The sequence below is a fragment of the Anopheles ziemanni genome, chromosome 3, assembly GCF_943734765.1.
Source record: "Anopheles ziemanni chromosome 3, idAnoZiCoDA_A2_x.2, whole genome shotgun sequence".
Classification (NCBI taxonomy): domain Eukaryota; kingdom Metazoa; phylum Arthropoda; class Insecta; order Diptera; family Culicidae; genus Anopheles; species Anopheles ziemanni.
This window is the reverse complement of record NC_080706.1, coordinates 94,020,482-94,037,673: the sequence shown is the minus strand read 5'-3', so window position 1 is coordinate 94,037,673 and position 17,192 is coordinate 94,020,482. Positions and strand designations below refer to the sequence as shown.

General features: G+C 42.3%; 1 protein-coding gene across 1 annotated transcript in view; it reads right to left on the bottom strand.

The window, feature by feature from the left end:
• The window catches only part of LOC131288798 (G protein-coupled receptor kinase 1), a 79,443-nt gene that overhangs the window by 32,797 nt on the left and 29,454 nt on the right, over positions 1-17,192 (bottom strand). The window contains exons 2-3 of the mRNA XM_058317974.1: positions 4,322-4,398; positions 3,467-3,540 (exon numbers count right to left, since the gene is read on the bottom strand). Coding sequence (XP_058173957.1) covers positions 3,467-3,540; positions 4,322-4,398 — 151 coding nt within the window. The remainder of the gene's footprint in view (positions 1-3,466; positions 3,541-4,321; positions 4,399-17,192) is intronic.

Here is a 17,192-nt window from a genome sequence, read left to right as displayed (position 1 = left end):
CATCGATAAGCAGACTACGTCGAGTTGTGGCGAAACAACACTTTAAAAATCACTATCATAAGTAAACAACATAGTATAAATATTAGAAATGCTCTTATTGGACTTCAGATGGCAAACACTATTAACATTTGATGCAGACTATTAATTTTTTAAATACTTCATATTATTTCTGTAATAGTTAACAAATCACAAGAATCACAAATCAACAACAAATCAAGAAACTTGTGCGACTTGTATTTCTAAATGTTGCAAGTTAAAAAAATTAAAAGTCTAAGTAAAATTGTGAACTTCTAAAAAAAGCGTTGGACTTTCGTTACGAACATTAACATTGAGTACATTACACGAAACTCTAGAGGAGAACGAAATCGGACGAAGTTTTTACAAATCTAAACTAATCGAAACATAGAAAGAATAAAATTGTTTTCTTTTAGGATTATCCTGAGTGTCCTTTTTCAGTTATACACAGTTTCTTGCTTTTCTTTCTTTTTTTCCTATATCGATTACCTTTGTCCACGGAGGAACTTTACCCCCGAGGATATCACTTTCCATTCCCAACGAGAGTTCTGTTTTTTCGTTCTTCCAATCACCAAATGTTCTATACATCTGAGACTGTTTCACCACGATACCATGTAAGTTTTAAGAGGATCTGTACATGGTTCGAGAACCAAAACCACTTCTGGTAAAATAGAATCTCTAAACAAAAAAATCGAACCAAGAACAAAAATAATCGATACCAAATCGACAAAGCAGCATAACAATTTCATATATTGACTTTTTTCGTTCGAGAATACAATTTCTTGGGTAGCTTAAGGCTGCTCGTGTATTGATATTCACTCGCCAAATTGTTAGTATTGAAAATTTAACAATGAAGCTGAGCGTAGGACGATTCCGATGTAGCTTATTAAATGCTTTCAACTTCTAACTTTTTCAATATCAAACAATCTCAATTTAAAACAAACTTCATCTATTCCAGGGGAAAAAATTATACTACGTAAGTAATTGAATGTTGTTCTTCTATCAACGCGAATTAAAAACGAATTCGTTCAATCGGACCTCGTACCAAACCACTTTAGACTAATTAATGGCTGGTTCCAAGCATCGCTTTTTTTTCAACGGGCGCATGGCGATCATCATCATTTGCTCAAAACGAGGAACGTAGTTTATGATGCGCGGGTTGTGTCCGTTTGACCATGGACCAACGGTGCTCCGATGGAGCAGCTGTCACTAAAGGGTGTATAAAAATAATCGTCTCCAACATCCCCATTTTTCCCGGACGACCAATAAACCAGTTGGAGATTTTGAAAATATGAACAGAAACTTGTTTGAAGAGTAGGAATGGGGTTGGCTTCTCCCTTTTTTCGACAAACGGCAAGGGCAAGGTCGATCGTGCGTGATAGATTGACATCATTTATTTATGTTTTTCTTAATCGGTTTAATGCTTCACGATCACGAAGTCCCAACCAAAAAATATCCATACTTTGTGGTCAACAACATTAATCATCAAATGTTTCGGTGTTCCTCTCAACGCTCGTCGAGAGGCTGACATCATAAAGTCAAACGGAAGAAATCACATGTAGAGATATTTACGTAACGTTGCAAACACGCTCGGTGTGCTTGTTATTTACTTGTAACAATGAAACGACCGACCAAATTTACATCATTTTCGAAACGAAATCAAAACCCATCATATTGAAAATCGAAATGCTTTTTGATGTTCGTTCCTTGCTTTCATCCGTCACGTTTATTGAGCGCGCTTTACAAGGCCCATTTGCTTTCGGTATCAATTTTGCGCCCTGAAAACACGCCTGATCGAAACTTTGTTATCCCTCTCTGACGTGCCGGGCCGATATTGTAAAGCCAAATACAACAGGGCGTACCGGTGAACCGCGACGTTGAAGTCAAACCGCTGCCATCGCCAGCCCATAACTCAACCGCGGCATCCGCCATTTATCAAACACTTGTCAAGCGACCCCAACCGAAGGGGCGGTGGTAGTGGTGGCGAACGGGGAAAACAATTCACACCGCAAATGAGATGCAGGCGGAAGAAGAAAAAAAAAAGACGGGGTCTCGACGCACTTCAAGCGATCCGGAAAGCGAAAAGGAAAAACAAAATTCCCCGAGGTTAAAAGAAAGTCAAACCGGAGTTTACCTCTTGACGGCGCGTGGACCGGGAAAGCAGGAAAGGGGGGACGGGGACGCGGGAATGTTTCATATTGCCACTGTTGCCGAAGATGGCCTGCAAGGCGTTGACAAGCCTGACCCGCTGTCCAGTGCTGCCAAACTCGTCAAGCTCACCTCTACCTCAAACAAGCTTCCATCAACTAATTTGCATTTAAATGAGAAATTTTACATCTTCAAACAGAGCGCAGCTTTACTCTTTTCGTTTTTCGCGATCGCTTTCCGTCTTCCTTCCTGTGTACTGTCACTTTCCCTCTTTACCAGTCAGTTACTTATTGTTTGCTTGGATCCTCTCCACCTTTTCTCGAGACGACCCTTTCGGGGGCTTCAGCAGACGATGGATGGCCCTTTGCAAGGTGGACAGGATATCCTGAGAGGTATTGGATCAAAACAAGCTCGGAAAAAGATTTGTCAACGTAAAGCCGTCACACCGGACGTTATCAATTACTTTGTTTTGCATACAGACATATTCATTAGCTTCAAACTAATGTACATTTCATAACATCAATTCACGTTTTCTAGAAAATAACTCACTTTGTTGTCGTTGTAGGATAATTGTGGGCAAACATTTAACTTTTTCTGATTTTAGGATTTAATTATAACAAACTCCCGTTGGGCGTTCGCAATTACCACGCAAATTCAACGAAAACTCCTCCACAGTTATACTTTTTCTTTTCAGGAGCTTCCGAACGGTGTTTTGGTTTTTTTTACAAAGATTTATTTTATTCCTTGCCCAGCAACACGAACCTTCGGTCGTCGGATTATCATGCTTCAGCGAAATAGACAAAGTATGTTTTGTTTTTATTTCTAGAGTTGCTTGAAATTAATTCACCCGACCGCTTCGCAAAATTCATCAAAGAAATTTGTTTTATTTTTCGAAACAAGCTCGAAATGCTGAGCTGTGTTCTTATAACGAAATACAATGTTGCGCTTTACCTCAGACGACATTTGAAAAAGGTTTTCTTGATCTATGCTTCCAGCTTTAACGGGATTGAACGGTATGATTAAACGAGCCCGCAGAATGTTGGAGCAAGATGTTTTCTTCTCTTAGTACGGAAATCATTTTTCGAAAGTTTTTCTTTTTCTAATTTAAGATTGATGCATGACGACTATTAGCTTTTAGTCTCTGAAATTTTGGATCTGGATGTCGGACCAACCAAGACTTGCATGAACAAACAATATGCACAATAAAGGAAATTTAATACTTGCACCGTTTTCTTCATCGGTTTTGAGCATTTGAAAAACAAATTAAAAAGAAAGAAACTCCATAAGCTCCTTGCATATTTACCTCCTCGTAGAATTTCAAATGTGGCACTGGTTCTTCCGATACGTTGTCGCAGAAGTCTCTGAATAATAAATATCCTGTAAAAAAAAACCCCCGTAGAAATTAGTAAAGCGCAATGTTAAAACGATTTTATCAAAACGTTTATTCACAGCATAAGGAATGAATAAATTTCGATTGATAGTATACAATTGAAAAAACACCAAGAACAAATTTATAAGAAGAAAAACTGAACAAGAATAACGTTCTAGTGAATTGATTTAATATCATCCACTTATCATGCAAATTACTAGATGTTGATAATCTAGAGATGGTAGAGGGATACTCGACCGGCTTCTTCATTTTCCTTTGCTTTATGTCACAAACTAGCAAATTGTTTCAAGGACGATAGGATATCTTTCGCACTCCTGTCCACCCAGTCGGTTTATTTTTCCTTACAAGAACTTCATTAGGGATAGTTTTACCACTGGATGTTTTTTTTTGTTCAATCTGACACTGAACGGGAATAAATTACTTCTGACCCGATTCTTAGTCCAAAATGTCCTCGCTGAGTTTTATGATCGATGACAGCTGTGGGAGAAACGTATTTTGGCCAGTGACGTTGAATAATGAACCTCGCGAAAGTGCATTCTTCGAATATTTGTTCCACTAAGGAACTCAGCAAAACGTTACTTTGTATGCAGTTGACAGTTGATAGGAAAATAATTGAGTAATAAATGCAGTCCAAACAGTGGAAAATAGATCCATTAAATTCTTCAGTGATTATATGATCGTGGAAGTTGCAAAAAATGAAAAAACTTTATCAACTGTTAAAGAATGAAAATACGATTGGAAATTTTAAAACATCAAAAACCTACTCACCTAGTACTTGGTTGAAAATTTTGTCGAAGTTGACCTCATTTTCCTTCTCGAGGTATTTGTGCATCACACTGCGAACACTGCAAAGAAGAGAAGAAAAGGGTATAAGAAAGGGCAATTGATCAATCAAAACGATTTATAAATAATTCAATAAATTTTCAACTCAACAAGAGAACGGTCTTATTACATCTAATTTTATTACGGTTGTGATAGCGAAAGCTGAACAGTACAAACATTTTTTCCAATGCTGCCAATGAAAACATAACACGAGCGATAAGACGGCCGAAACCGGACGCAGTGTCGTTCGAAAAGCGTTCTGTGGAAAATGCAATCCCAAAGATTCCACGCGGACAAAGTTGGTGTTACATATTCATGGAATATCTTACGGCTACGCCCGAGAGCCGGCAAATCTGGGAAAGCGGAGGCAGTGGCCCCGTTACAAAACCGGGCGGATGGGATTGGTCCCCTGTTTTTTGAATTGTAAATTTTTCCCGCTTTTAACCCGCGGAGAAGTTGGCGGAGGCCACACGGATAGGCGCGGCGGCAGGGTGGCTTCTAGGGCAAGACACATTAGGACGCTGGCGACAGCGATGAAGACCATTCATAATTAATTAAACTCAAAAGTCCAACGCACCCACGGCGGCCCTCTTCTGGTTCAGCGAGCGAGGATTTTCACAGAGGGAAAGTTCGGCAAGTGGGCTCTTAAGGAGGGGGGAAAATGGGACACAGACAGAGTCGAGCCCAAGTTGGCTTGTCACAAAACCTTTCATTAGCGCAAGCTTCCCCAGCTTGGGGAATCCCAAACTCGTCTGAAACATTTTCCATTTCCGTCTCTTTTTATCACCTCTTGCAACTCCTTATCACCTTTTCGGTCAATCTTTCCTCACGATAGTCCTCTCGTAAGGGCCCGAAACTGCTCGCTCATCCTGACACCGTAAAAGATGTCCCCGAATGACAGTAGTTTAGAGTTGCAAGTGTCCAAAAGTCGAAAGGTTTTCCTTTTCCCTGGTCTTCCCCGCCTGCCTTTCTACTTCTGTCAGCTTCTCTTCATTCCTTCTGGCCGCGAGATTGCTCGACGGAACGGTGAGGGATAATTAATTACTCAATCTTGATCAGGCGGCACATCGGTTTTTAGAAACAGGCCTTTGCTTGCCAACAGACCTACTACTCTACTAGAGATGGCTTTGGAAGGAAGATACCTCAATAAAACCCTATGCGTCCTCCGGGAGCTTGCCCTTTGCGATAAGTTATGCTGGGACGCTTTTTTCTCTTGTCCTTAAGCCTTGATGAAAACAAGTTGATGAACGATCCGTGGTTCGGCCTGCAAGCAACAACAGCATCTTATTGAATGTTCGGTTCTTTCGCTTGAAGGCGATCCTTAACCTGTCCTGTACCGGCTCTTCATCTTAGTTCATTATAAATTCCATTAATAAGTCAAACTGTGCCAGCGTGGAAATGTGGCTGCGTTCGGAAACACGATCGTCGATTAATTTTTCAAATGGGATCATTTTTCCACCCCTCAAACAACCGGCCCGCCCGGTGGATTAATCCTGATTCCCTTGTAGACCGAATGGGAAAGGGGGGGGCAGGAACTCTATTTAGCACGGAGTTTTCGGTATCCTCAACTCGAACGGGGGAGCAATTTGTTCGCTAATACTGATTATCCATGATAAACGGGCTCACAATGGGGCGAAACCACAATGTTTCTATCGAGCCAAAGCGACCTGGCGTGCGACAATTTATCATTTTCTAGTTCATATCGGAAGCTACGGAAAGTTTTCCATTGTTTTTTATTATATTAATTATGGCAAATTTGTTAATTGTCGACACATTATTAACTTCCTATCGGTAGAAGAACTACCGCCATCTAATAAAAAAAAGTATTGAACAACGATACGACTCTTCCTGAAAATTCCACCTCAAAATTAATTGAAAACTTTCTCCAGACATATCTTGTAAGTTAATTATTGGTTTATTTTAGCTATTCCGATTAGGCATGACTCATGGTTTGAATGTTCCAACAAAGCATGGAACAAACAAACTTGAAGCAACAGCGCGATGCGATTTAACCTTTGCCATTTTGCGGCGGTCTGAACTGACTGGTTTCATATGATCCGAGGCATCCGCAAACTGATTCGCCGAAAGCGAATCGTTTCGTTTGAAACTTAATCAAACACACTTTATGTTCGATGTGTGGGATGCTCCCGATGAAACACGCGTCGTAAGGTCGAGTAACGCGGGGGGGGGGGGGGGTGGGGGGGGGGGGGATCAAATTTTACACGTAATAAAAAACATACACAACCTACTTGTGCAAAGTCAAATAAACTTTGACGCGCTTTGAAGTGGAGCGAAAGAAAAATAAAAGCGCACAAAACGGGTTTGGTTTGGTCTTTTCTTTTTTCTTGGGTTTGCCGTATTGCGTTCCATCCATGAATCATCCCGAACCACGCTAGGAAAGCTCAGCAACGCGTACTTTGCACCTTCGCCAAAGTAATCGGCAAAGGAAACTTTCACCAAAGTTACGCCCCCTTGCAAAAAAAACCCGAGGCCAGATGTTTGTGGGGTTGTGTAAGTGTTTGTCTGGGCGTAGGTGTAGGTTAAGGTTAGCCCCGCACGCGCTTACCTCATTAATTCCGATCGTCCCGGGGAAGGGACGGGTGCGGTGCGGGACATGTTGTCGATGTGTGTCGATTCCAAACACTGTTAACTTAAGACGCGCTGGAATTTTCAATCCACGCAAACCGAAAGCATGATCCAATCACGGATCAAATCAAATCGAGCTCTTGCGGTTGAAAGGAATAATGTTTTCTTTGCTAGCTTTTGTAAATTGGACATGGCGTCGTCAAATCGAAAGCTTTTCGAGTGATTTTACATTTTTAACAACCAACCAAAGTCAAAATCAAACAGAAAAATGAGTTCAGTTCACATCAGAGGAGTTGTTTAAAATCGAATAATTCCGTGGACGCTGCACCTTGACCGGAACATAAACGAATACCCGAGTATCCTGACGAGACCTCCTCCGAGCCTCATTCACTCAAAAGTGGTCACGATCGCTTGACGAAGGCATGTAAAATTTACAAAGTTATGAACGACACTCGTCTTTGGGAAAGAGAACAGACAATGTATGAGAAAGTTGGACTTGTATACACAAGCCATGTGCGGGCACTACACGTTGATTAAATTACAATTTCTGCAATCGTTCAACTTTGGTATACGAACTTTTTCAAGCCGTTTTGGGGGGAAAGCTAATTGATTGAATCATTTACTACCCACACCGGTGATGATGAACCACGTTTATTTGGCCTGGTTTGTGGCAAATTTGAATTGCCTTCTCGGAACACAGGAAAGTTCACCGAAGAGCAATAAAAATATGCATCGATGCATGTTCTAGGAATATTGATCAAACAACATGTAAATATGGCGCAGGCATCCTTCCGAGAACGAGCTCATGGAAATTGGAATTTCCCAATAAGCATCTCTATACAGCAATAATGATAAAAAAAGTCACTCAAAACTACACCGGGTCAGGAAAATTTGCCCAAAACTTGATGGTGTTGTCGGAAAAGGGACTCGAAAAGTGCTCGAAAAGGTGGTTTAATATAGCATCATCAGCATCGATCCTCGAAGGAGGCCATGACAAAGAAACTTTTGCCTGTTCCGATTGGCTTACACATTCCACCGGCAATCTGCACACTCATCCGTATTTTAACGAACCCCGTAGAGGCTATGTCCCCATAATGGGTGCCTCTTTTGGTAAGTATAAAAATAGCTTTAATATTATTTATAAAAATATTTTGAAGGTTTTAAAATATGATTTAACGATTGTGCAAATTTATTACAACTAAAACACAGCTACTAACAATTTCGACTAACAAGGAAAAACAGACAGAGTGGTCGTTCATCTTTTCGTATAATGAGCGGCAAGGAATATTGAAGTGGTCTTGATGTAAAGAGCATAAAGGAAAAAGGGGACCTACTACAAGGTAGAAAGAGGAAAATGGGCGGGAATTACTCTACCCAAGCCACTGTGCCACTGTGCACGGTGGTTTGCCCCTGCTAATGGGGTCAAAAAACGGTTACTTCTAGGCAAATGGGTAACGTCCTTTACCCTTCCGGCAAGAGCCAGTAACGATGGTGGTGCGTTTGCTTCTTAAAATAAAAAGAAACTGCAAAAACACCCAACATCCATACTGCCATAAAGGACTGCTCCGCAACGGACACTTAAAGTACACTCGAATTTTACTTGCCGGTTGTGGGTATGAAGTTTTGCGGAATAGCCCAGAACCACTAACCAGGGTAAGGATATTGTGAGAGAAGCCGGTAGAAAGATATGTCCCGTAGCTGTGTTCTAGCACGTAACGGCGACGTACGAGCGATAAGGGATTTTTCTTCGAAACTTGATGGCCAAAAACTAAACGGACTTTAAAAGAGTTTTATTTGCCATTTCCTCACACTGTTATCGCAGAACACCTGGTATACTGGCGACGTAAAACTCAACTCGATTAGTTTTTAAAGACAGGTCTGCAAGGAATAGTTCCGCGAAGTTTACATAACATCATTTACACTAGGACAATATTCGAGTTAACAGAGATGCCGTGTTTTTGGGTGAGAGACTTCAACAAATTAGATTCTAAATAATACAGGACAGTTGTTCAACTAGGATATATACGGCCAAGCGTTTTTAGCATACTTTTTTAGTACAACCATGTTTGATAAAACTTGTTTATAAAATTTGCTAAACCGAGGGTTTTTGAAAAACAAGTGAAGACTTAGCTTCCCATAGAATTAGTTTTATTAATAGCTTTAGCTTTGATGTTATATTTTTATCTACTTATGGAGCAACAAATATTTCAAATAATATGCTTCGTTTTCTTGCATTTTTTAATATTATCGTACTCTACTTTAACCTAACTTTTCCTACTCTAACCCCCAAAAGCAAATCTTCCCCAAACCACACACATTTGTCATTACATAATTGACGAATCCGTCCGACACTAATACAGCGAAAGTGGCGACAAGGACGCGGAATACCTTTGCGGAAAAGCTCCGTCACAAATTATCGTTACTACGTTCCCGCTGGGATGAAGCACGTTGCCGTCTCGAAAGTGTGCCTTAAACCGTTAGGAAAATGGGGAAAAAACCTAAAAAAGAAGGTATTCACGTTTGTAACCGGCCGGGCGCTCGAAGGAAAAAAAGAACCAGGTATAAAAGCCATAAAAATATATCATGGCTCCAGAGACAGCTCTCCCGCGCGCGCACCAAGGACCCGGGGATATTATTTTATGTTGTGCAAATCCAACCTGCACGGACCAGAGAGAGAGAGGGAGGGAAAGATAAGTCTATCGGTGGACACTGAACCATAAAACCCGGAACCGGAACAGACATGACGAACGGAACCGAATGGACGGAGCACCCACGAGAACGAGAATTGAAATGTTTACTTCCCAAGCCAAATGGCTTCCGGTAGGTGAACGGGATAGTTGTGAGGGAGTGATGGGGAGGGGGGGGGGGGGGGGGGAGGAGTAATACAAGGATACCGGTGCGGATGCGGATCGACATTACCACATCCTGGTGGAGCATATCCCCAACGGTCTGCGGAGGTCGAACCACAGCTCAAATGTCCTTCCATACTAAATCCGTTCCGAGTGGGAGAAAGAGGGAGAGTGAGAAAGGGGGAAGCAGCGGCGAAGGGACTACATAATTTCGCCTTCCTCCCAATCGGAACCCGAACCATTTCCCGGGAGAAAACTGTCCTTCCCTTCACCAGCCAACGGTGGTGGACGTTGGACCATTTATTGTGCAGTTCGTTTGCAGTTAAAAAGTGCATTTCCTAACGAACTCCAACTGGCGTCGCCTTGCACTCCCTTTCCCCTCCCTTTTTCCCGATCCATCCGGCCACAAGTGTACCTTTTGCGACTGGGTCCGTTAGGTCCGTCTGTCTGTCGTCTCTATACCGATTGCCTTGGGAGCTTTATTTTTCCGTTCGTTTGGGTAGCAACAGCAGTTACTCACCACACCAGACCAGAGTCCGCTTTTCCACAATCATCCCTCGGCGTGAGGGACTGCCCCCAGTATTGTTCGCAAACAACCGTAGTAACTTCGTGCGGGGGCGTAGTATTGCAATGGAGACTCCTACTTTCCCAGTGGCAAGGAAAACAGGTTGCAAAACCATCATTGCTACATACACAGCTCGGTGTCCACCTTCCTTTGTGCACGGTCTGCTTTAGTTTTCTTTGATTAGCAATCAAATATCACTGATAATGCTATCAACTCAATCTCCTCTGGTGGTTCGTATTACATTTCTCTGCGATAGTAATGAAAGAAAGTGACGGCTGGACACTGCAATTTCAAACGACAAATAAGATTGGAGCAGCAGTGACTGATTAATTGTACATTTAACGGGAAGTACAGGGATTTTCAGATGATATCATTACAGTAGCAGCAATTATTCCAACTGCAGCATATGATATTCCAACAACATCAGTTGATTTTATAACGCGATCATGTTTATTATAACTGTGTCAGTTGAAAACAGAATCGTAGCAGTTGGTATTATAATCCTCCTAGTACAGCAGCTTGAGCGAAGTACGCAACTAGCGAGTGTAAACGTATATTGCACGAATAACAGCCCAAGGTTGATCTACGTAGCAGGTAGGTTAATAACGGATGAAGCTCTTCGATTTCATTGGAACGAAACTGCTCCCAAAAATAAGTAAATAAATGACATGCAGTCAACATGAAAATTAATCAGCACTGCTTGTTTAAACATTCCTTTTGTTTTCTAATGAAATTAAAGCGATTCATGCGAGATGAACTCACCTGCTATGTAAATCAACCTTGAAGTTTCATTCAACTCTATAATATCAACTGCTACGATTCTGATTTCAACTGACACAGTTATCATAAACATGATCGCATTATGAAATCAACTGATACTGTTGTAATGTCATGTGCTGCAGTTAGAATATTACATGTAACAAGCCAAATCATTTATAGTTAAATAAATAAACAAATTAACAAAGTTTTATTCAAAAACAAACCAGATAGTGTACAATGTTTGATAATTCGATACCTTCAATGGTTCTCTGGAATAAAAAACTTCTACATTCGACCTAATTCCGACATCGGAAACCATAGGAATGTGAAAGGAGCAGTTTAAAATCACTCCTTAAAAAAAAAATTGCTACTAAAAATTCCTCTTTTCCATTTTGCTTGCAGCAAGCGCCATATCCCCGGGGGTGACCTATTTCGAGGCGAGGGATTTTGCACGTTGCAACCGCAACGGTTCGGTGTCGCACTCCGCCAGCAACTTGCGATCAGTGGGTCAAGCACACCACACCCACTTGCAGAATGGAATCAGTTTCACCCAGCGGACTTGACTAGAACGTTAAAAAAATACATTTCCTAAGAGCCAGCATTTCCACCACTCTGCGTTCGTTTCCGGGACACCACATTTCTAAGTGAAAACGATACCGTTGCCGCCAGAACAGGAGGGCAGAGAAAACACATGCAGAACCCACACACTTTTTACACTATGCTGGTACTGGCGAGGCGAGGGTTAAATCATATTTTATTCAACGCTCCCCGCAAGCCTCCACTTTGTTATACCACAACGCCAGGAAATGGAAAATCAGAAGTTCCATTGCTTTCCACGCTCACTAAAAAGCTGCGTAAACTAAAGCTTGCAGAACCCAGTGTCGGAAGGAAAGAAGAAAACAGCGGGCAGTAAAGAAAAAGGAGGGGAATGATCTTAACAGTTGAGGTTTTTGTTATATTTTCTTATCGATAGTTGTTGAAGATATCGAAAATGAGTTGAAAAAATGGAAAAATCCAAATACAATCTGCGGGTTTTAATGAAAAATAGACGAACGAAATAAATATAATGTACGGAACTTTAAAAAAATTCGAAAGAGTTCCCTTGCCAAGTGTAATGAAAGAAACATTTTGGGTCGATGCTTTCACTCTCCGGCTGGTATTTCACTTCGCACTTTTGCTCGCATCTTTCTTTTTCCTGCTCCTAAAACCATTTCAACATTTTCCTCGCAATGTTCGTGAACACATTAAAAAAAATCCATCCAACAGACCTTTTCTTTTCAACCGAACCGAGTCCATGAAGAACGAAACCTTCGTTCTTGTCAGTGCTGTGTGTTTGTGTGACGGAGCGAGAGTTGCCAGCGGAAAACGGAAAACCCACCGGGGCGTAGGGCGAAAGCGCGGTGTGAATTCCACCGAATGCCACCTGATAAATGGCGATGCCCTATTTTTTGCACCCACCCAAGAACGGCACAACGGCAGCGAAACTTTTCAACGGTGGACAGCAGGCTTTTAAAAGAAAATACCGAAAGAAAAATACGCTGACGGGACCACCCATTCTATGGAAGATCGTACGTCTTCCCTGTGCGCCATCTTGTCACCGTTTTGGGTGAGCAATACTTTTGGAACGGTTTTTTTGTTTTCCGTTTTTTTAAGTCTCCTTTTCAAACTTTGGTTCAAAGGAAGCTTTTGAATGGACTCTCTATACGTCGGCGCAACCGGCATGTGAAGTAAATTTCGCACAACCGACCAGCGGGAGGGATCGTCGCTCAAACACAGATGGCACGCGGATAGACATGGCCATAGAAATGAACTTACACCAAGTTAACGGATGAATAGAACGGATGCCTCAATCTTTTCCGGTTTTTCGGTGATGCCCTTTTGGGAACCACAAACCGCGCATTTTCTCACGATCATTATTGGTACCAAAAATGATGAAACGGGACAACTTGATGGAGCAGAATGAACAGAAGAAAAAAACACAGAAGTTGCGCTCTCGCCGCGGGAAAAGAAGGTCCTCGGTCGGAACGTGATGGATAAGAGAACATCCTCCAAAAGCAGCATGTTTTCGTAATGAAGAAGGCAGGAAACAGCTTTTATATTCCGGACGAATTTCACAACAATCAACAAACTTGTCGTTCCGAAATACGTTTCTGTTTTTCTATTTCTTCATCATGTTTATTGCAGTGAACGATACTTAAAGTGGTTTAAATCCACAAAACATAAACAATTACAACCAACACCTCATACGCCACTTAGTACATTTGATGTACAGTGAAGTGAAGTTCTCTTTTGTATCATCCCGTAACGAGAGATAATGACAGTTGACAGTTTTGAGAAAGCTCATATCATGGAAACACGCTAATGAGCTTCTCCTTACAGAACCGGACTGGTACAATGTGAGTCCATGCATATCACATCAATACATGCCAATCGGTGCTCCGACTGCTGACACTACCCTGACAGCTTTCCCGCGAGGAAGCGTGTTGTTTTCCCCCAGCGCACCGGAAGTTTCCTACTATGAACACGTCTTTCAGGCCAGGTTAAGTGAACTTACTGTACCGGCTTTCAAACCAACTATTTGACAGCTTCCGCTGGCGGTTTTCTACTGACAGCTTGCGTCGGAAATGGAAATACCCTACGCGACTATGAACAATATGATAACTGTAAAAGGGAGTCGAAATGTGGCAAGAAATAGTTTGCGTGCTTTTTTTCAGAATGTTCACAATCTCCCTTTTAATTTTATAACCTTAACCCGCCGGATTTGTCATACACAATGCTTGTGTAACGGATTGTAACTGACAAGGGACGATCTTACGACCGTAAAAAAAACAAACTCTCAACGAGACATGACCGAGTTAAGAAGGTACTTTCACAGAAAATTAAAAACCTTGAACAAATAAAACTGATCTTTATTTTCTCTCCCACTTTACTTTCACTTCATTTCGAGCAAACGCCGGCTAACCCTCGTCAAACCTTCGATCCGAACATCCGTGGCGAGTCAAGTTGTCGCACCGACCCCGATCACGATGCGGATTCGGATTCCACTATTCGTTCCCGTTCCGTCCCCACCGTCCCGAGCGTCGCTCGACCACGATCACGATTGAACTAATCCAAATTGGAGTTTGAAGGTTTTGGGATGAAGATGCGTGAAAAAACACCAGCATCTAAGAAAAAACCCTCGCGCACACACCCGAGCAAATTCAATTCGAAGGGAGCTTTTTAAGTCGCCAAATCCGCCATCCTTATGCTCATCCACCCATCGTGAGGTGGTTCCTTTCCGTGCGACGTTTTATTGATACTACAGTTTGTTTTCGGTTCATCTCGAAAACGTGCAATTTTTCAGTCTCGAGAAGCTTTCCGTCCGTTTATGTTTACCTCGGTTGTCTCCTTCCTAGTAAGTGAGCCTTTTTTGAGTTTTATCCTATCATCGCTTGATATTGACTAACCTATTCTAGTCACGTATTTTGGGCGGTTTTTTTTACTCATTTTGTACAGGTTGCTGTTTTACAGTTTTTCCTCGCGATTTCAGCTGCGGTTTTCCAACGAAGCTGCTTTAACCGGAAACATACAAAATTCTCTTGTTGTCTACATTATAAACGCTGGTTGTTTAATGTTAACATCAAATGAACTGAAGAACGACTTCCAATTATTCCCTGAGACGGTAGAAAAGTAAAATTTTACCATTCTAGAGATACCATCTAGCTTATATTTATTTCCGTTAAGGAAATATATATAACAATAATTTTTGGAATGTTTTTTGGAATGTTGTTTTTTTGTTTCTAAAAAATCCTACAACCTCGAACCTTATTTAAACCAGTTGTTCCTTCAACCTGTCCGAGACCCGGGTCCAATTTTATCGCACACACCAATGCACGCACGACGATCACGAACCGGGTCGAGAATTCAATATGATCGTCACGTGCCACCGTTTGCGAAATGGGCGGAAAGGAGGACCGAGGAGGCATTAGGTATGCGATGGAGAGGTTGACAGACAATGCTGGCACGCTGGAAAAGGTATATAAAACCTGTGCACAAACAGCGTCTTGCTGGTGCGTTTGCTTTCCTCTTCGCTCCGAAAGCGGGCATTGCCGTTAGGCCGAGGGTGCTGTAACGAAATCACGTTCCGTAGGCACATATCCACTATCCTTCCATCCCTTGGTTCATTCGTGCCCGCCCCCGTGTTCCTTCCACCCAACTCCTACCTCGATCACGGTCCAAGGTTGTGTAATCGGAAACCGGTGCACGTCAAAATTAAGGTGGATAATTTGCTACGAAATTGTCAACATATGAGAAGTAAGCGTAGCTCCAGCAGGGTTGTGCCGGTTCACACACACACGAAGGATGGTTGTTGCGTGGGAGGTGGAATCGACTGTGTGTAGATCGATGACTCCTCCGTCCGCTTGTCGTCCTATCCTTCGGTCCCTTTAACCACCCACGCCCCGGAACGTGCTTTACGCCTCCACTGGGTTATCTTACTGAAAATGAACGGCGCCATACAATCTGTCAGATAATTTTGACATCGTATCGGATTTAGGGGCTTATGGTAAATCTTACACCTTATACCATGAAGCTTCACCCATGTTTTGTCTCCTCTTTTTCGCAACCTTTGGTGAGTCGATGTGGAACGAAGGAGCGTTTGGTTTGGTTTGAGTGGGACGCATGTTTCCGGAGCGTAAAACAGACAGCTTCCGATGACGGTCGGGACGATAAGCTGCCTCGAAATCAATTCGATGGTGTTTGATTTTGGAATTCCACTGAACATCCTGCATCCTTCCTCCGTTGAGATTGACTTCAGGGGGTTTTGTTTCTCTCATGTTCTCTTCTTGGCCAACATAAATTTTCCACAATCGATGTCAATTGTTCATGCTTAGCATTCTCTATGTAACGATCGATGTCGCTTACCTGAAAAGGGAAAAGAAAGAAATAAAATCAGCCATTTGTTTGGAATGGAATAAAGTGCTTTAAATATAATGTTTTGCAATAAAATTTAAAGCTGTCTAAGGGTGTACTCCTTTATTTCTATCGAAACGTTCTACTTTATGAACGAATTTTGTTGTCCCAAGTTCTTCTGTATTCGATGCCAAATGATTTTCCTTACACCACCAAAAAGGATCGGGTTTTTTTCTTCGAGTTGAAACCTTTTGGAATAGAACGCAATCAATAGACACACGCCAACCGAAATCGCCTCGACCAGAACGTCCCATGTAACACTCGTTATCCTTATCAAATCCCTATCCTTTAGTTTATCTGTCGCCAAAACATAGCTCAGTGCACAGATTTCCATGCTGACCCAGACGAAGCTGGGAGCTTCCTTGTTATAGTCTTTGCTATTTATGCGATCCCTCTGGCTTTTTTACTTGGCTCCAGTTTTCACCCTTCTTTCTCGCCCTCAACCAGGGAACCATATCTGCGGGTCGATTTTCGATCGTGTCACCTTCACCGAGACATGTGCAACACAGACGCCCAACTGCGGCTTGTGGAGCTTCCGAAAAGGAAATTGATTTTCGATTTTCTCTTCCGTAACAAACAAAGCCCACTTCCTTTTGCCAACGAACAAATGTCAAACCAACCCATCCCCCATTGCTTCCTTCTCAGGGTGGTTTTATCTTTCTGTTGCTTCCTCTTCTCGCCGTTGTGTTTTGTTTTTTATTTTCGATTTCAGGGGACACACTTTATCATTATCGCTCAAAACCACACCGAACCGCAGAACATCCAAAGATTGGGTATTTTCCGCATGTCCGACCCGAGCACTAGGAGCCGATTTGGGTCCGTACAATATTGAGATTAACAAATATCGATTGAGGAGGGGCGAAAAACGCGCTGTTTAGACAACGGATCCTTGGCGCAGCTAATGCTGACCTCCTGTCCGCTGAGGGTCGTGTCCATTATTTCCACCGGACCGAACGTGCTGGCGAACGCCACACGTGCCAGGGACGGAGAGCGAGCAGAATTGAATTTTTGCCATTTTCCGAACGATCAATCTTCCAAACGCTGGGGAGCCCGGGGGATACGGAATGGAAGCCTAAAAGGACATGTGTGTTTGCGTGGGAGAGGAAGA